The sequence below is a fragment of the Schistocerca serialis genome, chromosome 6 (assembly GCF_023864345.2).
Source record: "Schistocerca serialis cubense isolate TAMUIC-IGC-003099 chromosome 6, iqSchSeri2.2, whole genome shotgun sequence".
Taxonomy (NCBI): Eukaryota; Metazoa; Arthropoda; class Insecta; order Orthoptera; family Acrididae; genus Schistocerca; species Schistocerca serialis.
Window position 1 is genome coordinate 601,676,001 of NC_064643.1, and position 17,701 is coordinate 601,693,701.

Below are 17,701 nucleotides of genomic sequence, written 5' to 3' on the forward strand. Positions count from 1 at the left end.
GAAGAGCAGTTGAACGGAATGGACAGTGTCTTGAAAGGAGGATATAAGATGAACATCAACAAAAGCAAAACGAGGATAATGGAATGTAGTCAAATTAAATCGGGCGATGCTGAGGGAATTAGATTAGGAAATGAGACACTTAAAGAAGTAAAGGAGTTTTGCTATTTGGGGAGTAAAATAACTGATGATGGTCGAAGTAGAGAGGATATAAAATGTAGACTGGCAATGGCAAGGAAAGCATTTCTGAAGAAGAGAAATTTGTTAACGTCGAGTATAGACTTAAGTGTCAGGAAGTCGTTTCTGAAACGTTTGTATGGAGTGTAGCCATGTATGGAAGTGAAACATGGACGATAACTAGTTTGGACAAGAAGAGCATAGAAGCTTTCAAAATGTGGTGCTACAGAAGAATGCTGAAGATTAGATGGGTAGATCACATAACTAATGAGGAGGTGTTGAATAGGATTGGGGAGAAGAGAAATTAGTGGCACAACTTGACTAGAAGAAGGGATCGGTTGGTAGGCCATGTTTTGAGGCATCAAGGGATCACAAATTTAGCATTGGAGGCAGTAGGTACCGGGAGATGAAGAAGCTTGCACAGGATAGAGTAGCATGGAGAGCTGCATCAAACCAGTCTCAGGACTGAAGACCACAACAACAACAAGGAACAAATTAAAAATAAGAGTAGAGATTGGGAAATGTCTTATAGAACAAACTTCTCTTACAAAATGTTTGGGTGTATGGCTGGACAATAACTTAAGATGGGAAAAACATGTTGAATTATTGAATAAAAACTTAGTAAATATTGTTATATATTAGGAAAACTTAAAGAAAACTGCAATTTTGAATCAGTACTACATGCCTACTACTCTTAAATACATAGTAATCTAAGGTATGGTATTATATTTTGGGGGAATACAGGTTTCACAAAAGTTGTTTTAAGCTCCAAAAGAGAGCTATTCATATTTTGAAGGTTGATACCTACAGAGATCCATGTAGAGGACTCTTTAAGGAGTTGAAAATTTTGACCCTTCCTAGTTTATTCATCTGTGAATCAGTATGTTTCCTGAATTAAAATCAAGAATTCCCTTCTGTAAACAGTGAAGTACCTGACTATCAAACCAGAAACAGGCATGATTTGCATATAAACATACATTCAAAAGCCCTGAACCAAAATAGCGTCTCTGCGAGGGACTTAAGTGTGAATTGCAGAGTAACCATGTAGATGTAGATCTGCCCAAAAGAATGTTCAGTGCCTTACCAAAAGAAATAAAAAACATACAAAACTTATATATATATATATATATATATATATATATATATTTTTTAAATTAAAGAGGCTACTATTATGTCAAATTTTCTATAATGTTAGTGAATTTCTTTGCTATCTAAACAGATAGTGCTCTTCTTTTGATTTTTCTTCATAAACCTTCATTGTTTTTTCAACTTGCATGTAAAAAGAAGACAAAATATGTAAAGTGTAATTAAAAAATGTAAAAACGTAATTAATAAAATGTTATTTCCTTTAATGGATTCTTTTGTATTAACCATGTAATTTTTTTCTCATCTTGCATGTAAAAAAAAAAAACATAAAATTTGTAAAGTATAATTAAGAAAATGTTATTTCCCTTAATTGTTAAAAATATAAATCATGCTCTCTCTCTCTCTCTCTCTCTCTCTCTCATTCTATACAACAGTTCCTATATCACATATATGATGAAATGGATGATAATAAGTTGAATTGAAACATCATCGATAGGGGCTTTCGGAACCAAATGGCTGCTTGGTACCCTTGATGACTGTAGACACAAAGCTTTATGCCTTGCCTGGGCCCATCAACACTGACATTGGGCTGTTGATGACTGGGAACAGGTTACCTGGTCAGACGAGTCTCATTTCAAATTGTATCGAGTGGATGAAGGTGTACAGGTATGGAGACAACTTCATGAATCCAAGCACCCTGCATGTCAGCAGGGAACTGTTCAAGCTGGTACAGACCCTGTAATGGTGTGGGGCATGTGCAGTTGGAATGATATGGTACCCCTGATATGTCTATATACAACTCTGACAGGTGACATATATGTAAGCATCCTGTCTGATCACCTGCATCCATTCTTGTCCATTGTGCATTGCGACAGACTTGGTCCATGTGACACCCCATACATCCAGAACTGCTACAGAGTGGCTCCAGGAACACTATTCCGAATTTAAATACTTCCACTGCCCACCAAACTCCCCAGACATGAGCATTATTGAGCCTATCTGGAATGCCTTGCAATGTGCTGTTCAGAAGAGATCTCCATCCCTCATACTCTTATAGATTTATGGACAGCCCTGCAGGATTCTTAGTGTCAGTTCCCTCCAGCACTAGTCAGACATTAGTTGAGTCCATGCCACATCATGTTGCGGCACTTCTGTGTCATCGCGAGGGCCCTACGTGGTATTAGGCAGGTGTACCAGTTTCTTTGGCTTTTCAGTGCATATATTGGTGTTATTAAGTGTAGTAGCAACTGACATTGTGCTCTTCCTAATATATTCTTTTATTTACTCATAAGGCTGATTTATTAATTGTATTAAGGCCAATTGTATCAAAATACAGTCCTACTGCATGGTTGATAATAAACATTCTAAACAATTAGCATTTCTCTCTGCACTGTGTTTCTTACTAACGTTGTGCATTTCCATATTCATCAGATTCTTTATAATTATAAAACCATTATGTGTTTATTGTTGTATATCCTTTTTTATCTGATAAGTATATCTGAGTTAATAGTGTATAAAATCAAAGATGAGGTGACTTACCGAACGAAAGCGCTGGCAGGTCGATAGACACACAAACAAACACAAACATACACACAAAATTCAAGCTTTCGCAACAAACTGTTGCCTCATCAGGAAAGAGGGAAGGAGAGGGGAAGACGAAAGGAAGTGGGTTTTAAGGGAGAGGGTAAGGAGTCATTCCAATCCCGGGAGCGGAAAGACTTACCTTAGGGGGAAAAAAGGACAGGTATACACTCGCACACACGCACATATCCATCCACACATACAGACACAAGCAGACATATTTAAATTGGTCTTTAAATATCCACACAAGCAGCTGCTTGGAACATATACGATACCACTGACACTGGCCAGTAGGGGCAGTACTATGCTACAAGTGGGATATTCATGTGAGTGTCCATGGGACTTCGACAGTTGTGGTCTACATGGACTTTATTGTGGACTACATGCATTCCTTCATGCTTGATGTCTTCCTTTACACTGATGGAATCTTCCAGCAGGGTAACTTATCAGTGTCACAAGGACAGAATCACATTGATGTCTTGGCCACCATATTTGCTTGATCAAAACCCAATGGGAGACATCTTGGATACATCAGCTCTGCCCCCACAAATCATTGGACCTTCATTTACTGATATTACAGGACTTGTGCATAGATGCTACATACGTTTGGAATATTATGAACGGCTTGTCAAATACACATGACACAGAATCAATATGCTATTGCATTTCAAATGTGCTATTAAACAGATGGTCATAATGCTTTGGCTCTCATGTATAGATATTAGTGGCACTCAGAAACAGTTTTGAAAAAGCTGGAATGGATCAAAACTCCAGGGTCCAACAGAATTCCTGTTAAATTTTGTTCAGAATATACAGCTGAGTTAGTCTCCCTCTAGAGCACTAGAGGTCAGGAATGTGATCAGTAGTTGGAAGGTACCACAGGTCACGTTAATTGATAGCAATGACGAAAAATGATCCACAAAATTTATCCAATGTTAGACTTTTTGCAAATTATATGGATATATATAATGAAATACTATACAAAAAAACAACAGAAATATTTAATCAGATCTCGATAAGATTTCAAAATGGTTCAAAGATTGGCAAAAATGTAAAATTGTGCACTTCATGTAGTATAGAAACATACTATCTTATGACCTCCACACAAGTCACAACTGGAATCAGCTAACATGACAAATGCTTGGGAGCATCTGTTCATGGGGGTATGAAACAGAATGATAAAAAATGCTCAGCAATAGGTAGATCAGGTGACAGATCAGGTTCATTGATAGGATACAGAAAAAGTGCTTCAGTCTTCAATGGAGATTGTTTACAAAATTCATGCACGATCTGTCCAGGAATATTGCTGACGTGTGTGGGACCCGTATCATATATGACTAACGATGGATATTGGACATGTACATAGAAGGACAGCATGAATAGGCACAGGTCTTTCTGACCGATGGGAGCATCAAAATCAGTATAGGTTGATGTTTGGAGATAGATGCTAACTGTCCTGCAAAAGTATACTTGACAAAGTCGAAGAATCATAATTAAGCGAGGAATCTAGACATACTGCAGTCTCCTATGTATCATTCTCAGTATCCACAAAGATAAGGTTAGACTACTTGCAGCATACATAGAGGTTTTTAAGCAATCATTCTTCCCTAACTCCATACACTAATAGACTGCAAAGAAACCCTACAACATTGTACTATGAAAAGTACCTTCTGCCATACACTTCATAAAGTTTTCCAGAAAATGGATGTAGAAGTAAATATGTAGCTCAAAGTAGCCACTATAAGGTGATTACCTGCCTTTACTTTTTCTATTAACTGATAAATTAGTAGGTTAAAGGTATATTTGCTACATTTTGATAGTGTTGACACCTTTTATGGATGATAAGCATGAACGTTAACCATATATACATACTCATATGTAATAGTATTCCATGTTCCATCATCATTTCTTGTGGCCATTGCTGTGAGTTCTGGAAACAGCTCCACAGCCCTGTGCAGTAAACCAGGTACTGATATAGGTTCTCTTGCAGCTATTCCAGTTGCTTTGTATCTCAGTTTTACCCTACAGTCTGGCCTTGTTGTTGTATATGAATCTGCTGGAAGAACCTGATTTGGTCCTGGAAAGTAGCAAAAATATCGTCAGCAACAGCTGCAATAAAATACAGGTAGAATGTGGTTAGAAAAAGAATAAGCAAATAACACTTTCATGAATTAGCATTAGTTCACTACACCATGTTTATAATAATTTACATTGATTTATAGATGCATGGTTTCATGGCAGAATGAATTCATAATATCTTGAACTTCTAGCCATGCCAGTTAGTACCTGCCACACTATGCAGCTGGCAACTTGAAAAGGTTTTAATAGTAACATTGATTGCCTAAATAGGCAATAGAGTTGTGAACAGGATTGTTTTCACCACACAAATTAACTAGTCATACAAAATTGCATTATTTATTTCATGTTACCAGAACTTCCTCCACTTAAGTTTGATGATAGCACGCTGTCTCATCTGGATATCCTATAACCTTACACAAAGAAAGTTTGCTGGTAGCCGGTGCCTAAATTTACAAGCAATAAAGTGTCCATTATAATTTCAAAGTATTCCAATGAGTGATTTATGGAAATGATACTGTTACTGGAAAACAACTCAACACATATTATCCAGAAAAAAAGTTCTTCTCCACTGACAGTAATTTATTCAAGTACAGTTTGACTGAAATATTCATCATGTTAGCTCTCTTTTACATGATGGTATCCTAATTACATTTTAAATGTGATTTATTTGTTCATTTTCCATGTATATAAGAGGCATTACCATTGTGGAATTCTTGATCAGCTTGGTCTCTTGCATCTGGTGGCTGAGCGACTGGTTTCTCTTCGGAAATCTGCACTGTTTTTGGTTCCCTTATGCCATTTAGCTTCCCCTGAAGTGACAAAAGTTGTATCAGTAAATTCTTGGAGAAATAATGCAGATACTTACTGATTACTGTAGCACATATGCATGATCATGATGAACCTTCATTAGTTTAAGAATAATGCTCTTATATACATTTGTTTCTATGCATGTACATATTTCAGTTTGTCTGTGGTGTTCAATGATGAAGCTAGCAACATCCTCAATTAGTACAGCTGCTTACTTTGTCATATTGATGCTGATTTACATTGTACTGTAGCTGATGCGTGAATGTGCCAGTAGATGGCAGATAATTCAAAATTTTCAATGAAACGGATCACTGGAAATGTAAGTTACAGCAAACAGTTTATGAAGTTTTACTGGATCTACTTTAAAAGTTTATAACTGATTCCTTAGTTTGTCTTCTGGTTAACACATTTATGTACGTAAAATAAATACTGTCAGTGACTTACTCACAGCCTTAATTACACATGTTCATTGAAATATTTGAGTTGGTGTTTGCAGAAAGATTGGAGTAACAGGGTGCAATAATCCAGTAAATACTGTATTAAATGATTAATGAAAAATATGCTTCTTCAGTTATGTTTTATATGAAATGGAACATTATCGTAAATTTGTAGGATACCCTTCAACAACAGGTAGGTCACTCCATGCCAGCTGATTTACAACTGTATAATAGTTTAGCAAAGTGTACAGTTCTGGCATTTCGTTCCACAATCAGGCAGAATCTACATTGGCTGAGTGCCTCATTTGAGTGAAATGCTGTTCTTTTGTATTTAAAAATAACATTTTTTCACCATTGGCACAGAATTAGAATATTAATTTGGAAAGCCGCACTTGGTTGTATATTTTGTAAAATATATGTAAGGTGCATGTCCAAACTGTAATTAATCTGAGCTTCTTTCTGTGACACTTTTACGAGAATATATGGGGCACTGAACAATATTTTGCACTGTAAACTGTGTCTGATATTTTATCTTTTTATTAGAATTTTTTTTTATCTACTCAGTGCAGATTTTTCAGAGTTTACAAGAAATTTTCTGAGGTAATGCTATTCTGTCAAACTGCTACAGACCAGCCATTTAAATAATGAAAGAGCCCAGTGTTGCCACATGTTGATAAAGTGATAAACGTTCTAACTAGTAATGGTGGATAATAAGTCTTAGCTAATTCCTTGTGGATAATAATGTAAATGCATAAATATGATAAATTCAACTTTGCAACATCATTAGAATTCCACTACGTTTTTCATAATAAGTACATATGCTTGATCATATTAAGAATAGACCCTGATAATGTTACTAACAATGTTTGAAATAGAACTGGAACACAGATAAAAATTCTGTTATCCTTATATTGTTGGGTGACTGGGTTCTTTATATTGAATGGAATCACCTGCTCTACTGAACAACTATTACCAAGCAAAAGTGACAATACAGATGAAAACTTCAGCTATTTTGTCTGGGCAGAAAAAAATAAATGTGAACTCTTCAGGCTTTCACCTACTGTAACAGAAAAGGGAATGAGAAAATGGTCAATGACATGGCAAAAATCAGATGATTTACTGAGACAGAGCTCTAATGGAAAAAAGTACATAAAAGAAGAAAACTAACACTAGTGAACTTACGTGTACTGGTACTTCTAATGATCTCAGTCCTCTAATTCACATTTTAATCCATCAGTATCATGATTTGAAGGAAACATCATTGAGTCTAATTCAGGTACGGGTTTTTTTTTGCAACTTTGCACTTTCTGACTCATTTTTTATATACATAGGTTCATTGGTTTGAGGGGGTTGAAGGGCCAGACTACAAAGGCCATCGGTCCCTTGATGCACATATCCTAAGAATGTACTGGCAATCAATTTCATAGATGCATTTATCAGAATATTTTAACATCGAAGCTCAGTTGTATGTGTTGCATGCTGTATATCTTCCCAAGTCAAGTGAATGGAAACTAAAATCTACGATTACTGGTCTAATGATCCACCTCTATGAACAATTGTCTCTGCTGATACTGTGTCTTGAGCCACACACACATACATGAGTTGGGATACTTAGGAGATTAATTGCACAAAATTATTGATTATTTGTGACATTTATATAATGCACATATATAATAAACGTGAACTTCGAATAAATAAGGGAGAGTGTCATACCAGGAGGATGTGTACCTAGGAACAAATGATATTTTCTGATCATGTTTCATTCTAGTGACTGATTTTAATCATGGAACCACATGAAGGAATGCACACTAGAAACCAGCACAATAAATTTCCAACATTTGCTACTGTTTTTGTTGTGAGACATGAGAATGTGTTTTGTGCAGTATTTGGGAATATTAGGATTTCTATATATTTAAGTGCTGTGTAATTAATATACTAAAGCTTTTGGAGGATATGGTTAACCTTCAGTCATAGCGTTTCTATGTCTACAGTCCATAACCCATTTTGCGGTGTGTGGTGAGGTTATGTTTTGTACCACTATCACTCCCTCCCTTTCTTGCTCCGTTTGTGGGTAGTTGAAGGGGAGAACAATTGCTGGTATGCCTCCATGTGGGATCAGATCTCTCGAGCATCTCCATGACACTTTTGTGCTTTCTGAATGAACATGTAATGAAATGTGCTGCTCTTCTTTGGATTTTCTCTATTTCTTCTATCAGTGCCATATCGTACAGGTCCCATACTGGCAAGCAGTACTCAAGTATTGGTCGATTGAGTGTTTTGTAAGTTATAAGCTACTCCCTTTATTGGTGGATTACATTTCCTGAGAATTCTTTTAATTTTAATCTGGAATCTTCCCTACTCTCAATTAATTTTATGTGGTCTTTCCATTTCAAATTGCTCCATATGAACACTTAAACATATTTTATGGAAATAACTGCTTGCATTGGTTGTTCTGCAATAGTGTAACCATGTAATAAAGGGTCTTTTTGTCTATGTATTTGCAATATTTTACATTTGTTCATACTGTAGGTCAATTGCCACTGCCTGCACCAAGCGTCAATCCATTGCAGGTCTTCCTGCACTTCATAACAATTTTCTTGCATTGCAACTTCTCCGTATACATGTGCATCATCCACAAAAAGCCTCATGGAACTTCCTATGATATCTATTAGTTTATCTGTGTTGGATCTTGTGAGCCCCATGGCCATTAACTCTTCAACCCAGTCACACAGTTTTGTTACAGGGGTGGATTAATGATGATGATGATGATGATGATGATGGTGGTGGTGGTGGTGGTGGTGGTGGTGGTGGTGATGTTTGGTTTGTCGGGTACTCAACTGCACTGTCATCAGTGTCTGTACAAAGTCCCAGTTTTTCCTAGTCCAATTTTTTTTCACAGTCCAATCTAGCCACTGTCGTTAATTATAAGGATAATGATGAAATGATGAGGACAACACAAACACCCAATCCCTGGGCAGAGAAAATCCCCGACCCAGCTAGGAATTGAACTTGGGATGGGTTAATGAAGTTTTGTGGGTGGGGGTGGTTGCCTAGAAGAGAAAGAAGTCCTAGGAGTACTCTCCTTGAAAGTTAAGGAAAAAGCCTTCAAAAGCTACTATGTTAAGCTGTTTTGATGCTTAAAAACATCAAAAAATTGCAAAATTCTGTTTTATTTTAGACAAAAAAGTTTTAAATTTCTTGAAATGTGCAGCATTCACAACCTTTTCCTGAGTAACTTCTTTCATATAATTGTGAACACATAGAAACAAACTCATAAACCTTTTGTTAACACAGAGTTGATGAGCAAATAAAGTGGAATTAGAATAAAATGCTTTTAAAGCTGCAGTTCTTAATTTCTTGACAGTAACATTTTTGCCAGTTTAGTTCATAAGATCATATATACTTATATTTTGAAAATTATAATTGAAAAGTGTGCTGCTGTGGCAGATCATGACACCCTACTAATATTTGGCGCCCACAATTTAAACAGGAGAGGGAGCACAAGTCACTGGTGCAGGTAGTACATTCTCTTTGGCACACAAAATAAGATGGCTTGGGGAATACTGAATTAAATGACTACTTCCACTTACCAAAACTCTAAATTCGCATCTTAGCTTTGGCGCAAATGGCAAAAATTACCATTTGATTTTAATTTAGTTTCAAATCTCAGAGAGGGCAATCACTCCCTCTGCCCCCCCCCCCCCTCCCACCCCCTTTTAATCTGTCCTTGTTTTCTAGTGAGTAAAATGCAGCATGTTTTTAAAACTAATTACTAATGTATGTAAAGTTAAGCCATACCTTGTCATCATGTGCCGTACTGTACCTTGAAATGTAAGGTCTTTTTACAGTTGAATATGTGCGATTTGAAAATGAACTGAGTTTCTCAAAAATTTTCCCTGTCTCGAAACTATAAATTTGTGTTAGCTGCTACTGGCTCGTGTTTCAGTCTTCTTTTAACATGTAACTGGTTGTTGATGATACTTTGTCCTAATTTGATAACATTTAGTGATATTGGTGTGTGGCGAATTAATAATGTAGCTTATAGATTATTAAATGCAGTACGGTATTGGCAATATCTTATCAACTGCAGCCCTTCCAAATTTTTGAATAGAATATTTTGTTGCTAGATACATGACCATGTCGTACCTTGGAACAGTCTTTCATAATTAGGAAACCTAATTTTCCGGTGTAATTATTGTAGTTTCAGAAATAGTCCACAAATACTGAATGCTGTCATTTCAAAACGGAATATAAGAAATACATTAAACTTGCATTAAGAAGAATAGAAGCTGAAGCCTGAAAACTAGTTCCAAGGAACAGCTCTGTGACCTATATTACATTTGAACACAAGCAATAACACCCTGAAGCAACTAGAAAAGATATTGAAACCGGCTAAAATATCGTCTGCATGCGGCCCTGGCAGCATGTGGCGAGCTCAAGCATCCTGTTCTCGGTGCACTAAGCAAGTATCAGTGAAAAAATTAAAGTACGAATATAAAGGTAAAGTGAATCCATGGCGCAAGAACGTCACCAGGCTTCTGGTCTGACTGCACACAGAGTGCAGCCTTTTTCGCAGCGGCACTACCAGGGAGGGGGGGGGGAGGGGGGGGGGGGTGAGCTCATGGGCACTGAAGAGATGGGCAAAGTCGTTCAGCCTTGGGAACTAGTTCGCTGGTGATCGCTCTTTTTTTGGGAACCGCTCATTTTTACTCATTCACCGTTTCCCTGGAGTACAGAGTTTTTACTCATAACAGAATTCTCACACACTTGTAATTTTCGTGATTCTGCAAAACATCTCGTTTAGCCAACTGCAGCGTTATGTGGCTGATCGCAGTGAAATAATATAAGGAGGCGCACGAAAAACCAGCTCCGAGTACAGACTGCTCGCTAATTACACACGATTTGTTGACCGCTACGAGCAGAATAGATAAACATGTAATAATTAGGCAATGAAGAAATAACAAATAAGCTAGTGCAAACAACTTCGAAACAATAGATGACAATTGGTAAGCGACAATGAGCAGCTAGTACTCGGGGCCGATTTTTCGCGCGCCACACTGTACCACTGAAATAATATTGTAGGAGTTATCATATTCTCTTTAAAAAATGTGACACCATACATACACTCGATTATGAAGCGCGGGCTTCATTCGGTTGTAAGTCGGTCTGCCTTCCATAACAATGAACAAGCTCTTTTACCTTGGATCAAAAAAAGACGGAAAATGGCCACGAGTGTGTGTCGTGCCGACGTCCTTTGCATGTCTAACAACAAAAAATCTTGCCTTTTTACAAGTATTTCTTCTACTGTTTATCGAAATAGTGAAATAAGCTGACACGCTGTTTTGTTACCTGAAAAGATGTATGTATTACATACCACGTAATTGTTATGTAATTTACGTAATTATAAAATACATTTTAATTACCGGTCATGGACGCTGAATCGAATACGAAAATAACCAGAAGTACAGAGTTCAAAAAAGGTTTCAAACTGATCTAGGCCGGCTGCGGTGGCCGAGCGGTTCTAGACGCCTCAGTCTAGAACCGCGCGACCGCTACAGTCGCAGGTTCGAATCCTGCCTCGGGCATGGATGTTTGTGATGTCCTTAGGTTAGTTAGGCTTAAGTAGTTCTAAGTTCTAGGGGACTGATGACCTCAGATGTTATGTCCCATAGCGCTTAGATCCATTTGAACTGATCTAGAATGGGCGTGCGAAGCGAACAGATCGAACAACAAAAACTCGGTACTGAACCAACTATTAGCAGTCGGCAGTGGAACTGCGACGAGTGGCGACGCGAAGAAGGAGAAGTCCGGCCGAGCGAGACAGACTGGAACGAGACCGGCCGTCGTGCCGTTCGGGAACGAGACCGACAGTTTCCCGTTCCCGGGAACTATAAGTAGAAAGCCGCGACCGAGGTGAACTATGAAAGACCGTTCATTAGAATTCGTTCATCGCTCGTTCTGTTCATCTTGGTGAACCGTTCCTTTGGAGCCGTTAGTTCGCGAACAACCAATCTCTAGCATTGACCCACCTGAATAGTCCCTTCAAGGCCTGGGATGTGCGCTGGCCCTTGATCGAACCCACCCGACGGTTGAACGACGAATCGGTGTGTCAGCTAGCCTGGATGTTGTTTTTAGGCAGTTCCCACACTCCACTTGGTGATGCCAGGCTGGTACCAAAGTTACAACTCAGTTACAGGATTTGCAAACATTAAGAACACTGTCGCTCACTGGCACATGAATAACATTACACGCAGACAAATTGGGTACGCATATTCCGCCTGCAGGTGGGCGTTAATGGAGTGGCTACAGGAAGGGCATCCAGCCACCCCTTAACTTAACCATGCCACATCCTTTAATAATCATCCCAACCCAGCGCAGTCCGGAACCGCGCGGCTGCTACGGTCGCAGGTTCGAATCCTGCCTCGGGCATGGATGTGTGTGATGTCCTTAGGTTAGTTAGGTTTAAGTAGTTCTAAGTTCTAGGGGACTGATGACCACAGCTGTTAAGTCCCATAGTGCTCAGAGCCATTTGCCAGCCAACCCAGCGAAGGAGTGGGAGAAAGGCACAGGAAAAAGAACAAGAACAAGAAAGAACCCCAGTACTCACTTGATAGCAGACTGAGGGACCTGGAGCGGTCCTGGAGAGACTGGAACGAGGAAAAATCACTTCTCCTACCAAGGGTTGAAGCTGATACGTCCAGGGTATAGTGCTTGACTGCTAGATCACCAACGTCAGAAGATCCGAATAATGGTGGTAAAATAAATTTCCCTGTCTTGTAATATCTTCATTTCATAAAACATGTGCAAAATTATACACTCCTACATTAGCTGTATCATTCCCTGTGCCTTTTTCTAGCTGACGGGGACAGAAATTTCTCCCACATTTTGTAAAATCGCACAAGTTTATAGGTCTAGGTCTTTAATGGCTCAACGACGTCGTTAGGCAACCCATCTGCTTGGAAGCTTATCTGGTTGCCTATCTTCTTCACAAAGCACTATGTTGTCCCAGTGCTGTGTCACAACGAGGACAACGGAACAAAGTTTGTTCAAGTTGCATAGAGAACCCATGTATATTACAGTTGGGGGCAAAGAAGGATGCACACTTCTGAGCAATGTAACTAGAGATTGCGATAAAGAGAGACAGATCCTGTAGCCAAGGCGAATGTAAATTGAGCGTGTGACGTGACCAGGAAGCCGACAACCCACATATTGACCACTGTCATGATAGTTGAGAACAGAATGAGCAATACACACGATATCAACCCATTTGATCACAATCAGATATTGAATGCCCGACACATGGGCCACTACGCTTTGAAGTTATAGAGCCTATACTCGGCTTCTCATGTGCCAATGTTTCTAGTTTATATCGTGAAGAATATCGAGTTGCACTGTGTTTCGAAGTCCACTTTGAACAGTTGACTCTCCTATAAGTGGCTGGGTAAGTCAGCTCGAAGGTTGGAGGAAGACAACGGCATACCACCTCCAATAGGACCATACCCAGGAAGCAGTGCAGTGTTCAGACCAACCTTCAAAGACATACCGCACTACTGTACATCACTCGACAATCCAAAGATCGACAACTACAGCTGGTGAGCTGCTATACGATCCAGAAAAGCCTCCTAGGAAGTATACAGGCTAATACCCCACTGAATCTCTACTCACTGCACATCTTCAAGTATGGTCATCAGCAGGGGCGCATTAACATTGGACGTTCATAGCATGGAAATATGTTGCCTGGAGTGAAGTGCCGCTGTACACACCTAAAGAAGAATTCAAGTACACTGAAAACGACAAGAGGAGATAAATCCAACTTGCCAATAGGGCACCATTCAAGTATATGATGGAAGTATTGTCCTGTGGAGGATGTCCACGGTGGATGAAATGAGGTGACTAAAAATTTGCCATCATTCATCAGTGAACGTTGTAGAACTCTTCTGTCCGTTCCTGTATATCTTTTTGTTGGCCCACTGCTCTGCACCCTGCAGGTGACCCATGCCTTCAGCAAGAAACTGCGACACCTCACATTTCAAATACGGTCAGAGCAATTTGAGGACACTCTGTGGTCATAAATTGCTTCTGTTGTTCCCTAGAACTGCTGAACTCAGTCCCATTGAGCACATCTGAGAGAGAATTGAGCTACATGTGTGCACCTTGGACCCAGATCTGACCAATCTCCATGAGTTGTGGCAGCGGCTGAGCGGCCACGGATAAGGAGAAATCACCAAAATCTTCAGCGTCCAAAATCTTCAGTCCATAATATGACGAGCTTCTGCTGTTATCTGAGCGAAAGGGGTTGCTGCGTACTCCTAGGTAGATGCCTCCAATTGGACTGCTCATGAGTGCTTGGAATGTGTCCATTGAAAAAAGGTGTATGTACCCCACAGTCTGTCGAGATTTCTTGTATTCCTGAGACAGTTACACGTGTTAATTATTTCTTGGCATATAAAGTCAGTCACATCGAGATTTGAGAGAGAGAAAAAGTTGGTCTATCAGTAGAGAGTAGAGAAAGGAAGTGACAGTGGTCACTTAAAGAAACCAAATCATTCTTCTCCAGTACTGACTTTTTGATTCAATGTAAAACTAGGGAACTAGAGTGCGTTCAGATTTCAGAAGTACTCAGAAGCATAGCGGTGGTCTGGGTGTACGAAGTGAACTGGACAAAAAATTGAAGGTTTTACATCCGCCCACCCTGCGAATCCATAGGAGACTGCTATTTTGGAAGTTTGACTGCACGCAAACCTATCATGTCGTCGTAGATTTCGTGCTGTTGCAGCCTTGGGAAGTATTTCTTCTGGTATACATTTAGTGTGACCGTTGTTAGATAATATTTCACTAGAATAACCTCTTATATATGTTATTTGTTTAAATATTATAGCTGTGTGAATCATTTTCAGCGGCGTTCGTTTTCAGTTGCAGGTTCTGTAGGACCAGAAATGAAATCAAAACAGGAAATACTTAAAGCTGAAGACAATCATTAGACTGGAATAGAAAGCAGAGAATTTAAAAATCTGCGCTATATTGAGCGCGGCAAAGATTTAGTATGGGAGAGGTTGTCTGAAATAAGTAGAACTAGAATACTGACAATGAGATTTTTGTTTTAATGTCTGCTCAGCTTTGATGTTACGAGGGTCTGAAACTAATCTGTAAGCCTGGAAGTGAAAAATATGGTTTTTACGTTAAACATACGTGCATTTCGTGATTCTCTTTTAAATCAATGAATTTTGTCTAACTTTTTCCAGAGAGTTGCTTCCATTGCAGAACTGCACTTCTAGTAGGTCTGCCATATTCTGGATGCAAAACCGTTTACACCCACAAAATTAACAAGTGTGGATAGATGGAAGTAACAGGGTGATAAATGTGATGAATAAGGTGAATGTTCCAACAACTCGAAATTCAAACCCCTCAGTTTCCCCACTGCCAAAAACACTTCTGTAAACATATGCGTTGTCCTGATGAAACATATTGTTTTTCATCGCAGGCTTCTAAGTGTTTTTTCATCCAAACGAATTCAATAATATACGTTTTGCTGTTTTGCATCCCAGAAAACACAAACCATAGCCTTCTTTAGGACATGGGACTTACTTCGTGGTTTGTTTTTGTTGTCTGTTTTGCAGATCCCCCGGCTCTCAACTAATCCACAATAACAAACTATTGGGCAAAAACAGTTGGATTTTTCTTAGAACGATTCGAACATGGGTGAGTAACATTTTAGTATTTGTTTTTTAGGCTTACGTTTCGCAAAGCGCTTTCACAGTTTATTCTTCATATGAAGTGTACTGAATCCTTTCTTCTGATGTGTCTATAACGTTAGAGACTCCATACGACTCCAATCACCAAGCTTCCAATAGTATCATAATCTGCCCTTTGTCGATTTTTTTTTATCTGTGAAGTTTTGAGAATCTCTTCGTGTGCATCATCTTCAGGACAAATACAACCAAGTTTTAATTCGACAGTTGATTATTTAATCCATGAAAATGAAGTTACGGATCGCGCATAGACCTTCAAGGAATTATGAGCTCTTTCGATTGGCAGTAAACCTTCCAAAACAAAAACGTTGATGACGAGATGGTATTCGTGTTTATCTACTGGAACATGGTACAAACTCTGCACTGATCCGTTAGAAAGCTGTGTAAATACCGCAGAACAAGTTGACACTTGACGTACGTTATCGCAAGATATGTACTGACTGTGAACATGCCAAAACCAAAAGTTAATTGATCGCAACGTCGTCTGTGTGTCAGGCAGAGGATTTTGCTCTTCGATCTCGTACAAGTCAGTTTGCAGTGATTAGAAAACATACTGATGATAGTATAATTGAGCATGGACGATATTTTGAAATAAAGTGCGTAGACTTCACCGAAAGTTTCTTGCACAGGCACATATGATAATATTTTTCATATGCATTTGCACTGTAAAAGGAAGGAAGATGAGCATTCAACGGCCTTTCGAGGATATGTATTTTTGTAGTGTTGGCAGAAGAGCCAACACTGTATTTCTAGAGGAGGCCGAAATGCACGCGTTTAATTACACGCTGACTGGCGTGAGGTCTGGAACAGGACAATATCTTGAGAATTGCGAATAAAGTACGTAGATGATGTAATACTTAACTTTAATCCACAATTGTAGAACATCTCTCGTTACGGTACATGCTTCATAATATTAATTATCAATTGAATACGGCGCCTTGCTAGGTCGTAGCAAATGTAGCTGAAGGCTATGCTAACTATCGTCTCGGCAAATGAGAGCGTATTTGTCAGTGAGCCATTGCTATGAACGTCGGCTGTACAACTGGGGCGAGTGCTAGTACGTCTCTCTAGACCTGCCGTGTGGTGGCGCTCGGTCTGCGATCACTGACAGTGGCGACACGCGGGTCCGACGTATACTAATGGACCGCGGCCGATTTAAAGGCTACCACCTAGCAAGTGTGGTGTTTGGCGGTGACACCACATGTATACTAGAGACAGAGTACAAGCCTGGAATTATCCCAGCATTCGCCTTAGGCAATGTAAGGAAATCACAGTAAACTAAGTCTGAATGGCGGAATAGACATCTGCACCGCTGTCCTGCCGTCCAGTGTTTCTCTACTGCACCACCTCATTTGGTATGCTTTTATGCCTTATTTGTTTTATGATGATGATGATGATGATGATGATGATGATGTTTGGTTTGTGGGGTGCCCAACTGCGGGTTATCTGCGCCTGTACAAATTCCCAATCTTTACTCAGTCCAATCTCGCACGTTCATGAATGATGAAGAGAACACAAACAACCAGTCCCCAGGAGGAGAAAATCCCCGCCACGGTCGGGAATCGAACCGAGACCCCGTGATCCAGAGGCAGCAACGCAAACCACTAGACCACGAGCTGCGGACTATTTGTTTTATGCTGAAGGAGAGAAAAAAAATTTTGGGGCCTAGTAAGCACTGCGCCCTCCCCCCATGAACCATGGACCTTGCCGTTGGTGGGGAGGCTTGCGTGCCTCAACGATACAGATAGCCGTACCGTAGGTGCAACCACAACGGAGGGGAATCTTTTG

General features: G+C 39.4%; 1 protein-coding gene across 1 annotated transcript in view; it reads right to left on the reverse strand.

The window, feature by feature from the left end:
* Positions 1 to 17,701, reverse strand: part of LOC126485156 (very long-chain-fatty-acid--CoA ligase bubblegum) — a 181,954-nt gene that overhangs the window by 53,853 nt on the left and 110,400 nt on the right. Inside the window, exons 3-4 of the mRNA XM_050108827.1 lie at positions 5,621 to 5,729; positions 4,714 to 4,918 (exon numbers count right to left, since the gene is read on the reverse strand). Coding sequence (XP_049964784.1) covers positions 4,714 to 4,918; positions 5,621 to 5,729 — 314 coding nt within the window. The remainder of the gene's footprint in view (positions 1 to 4,713; positions 4,919 to 5,620; positions 5,730 to 17,701) is intronic.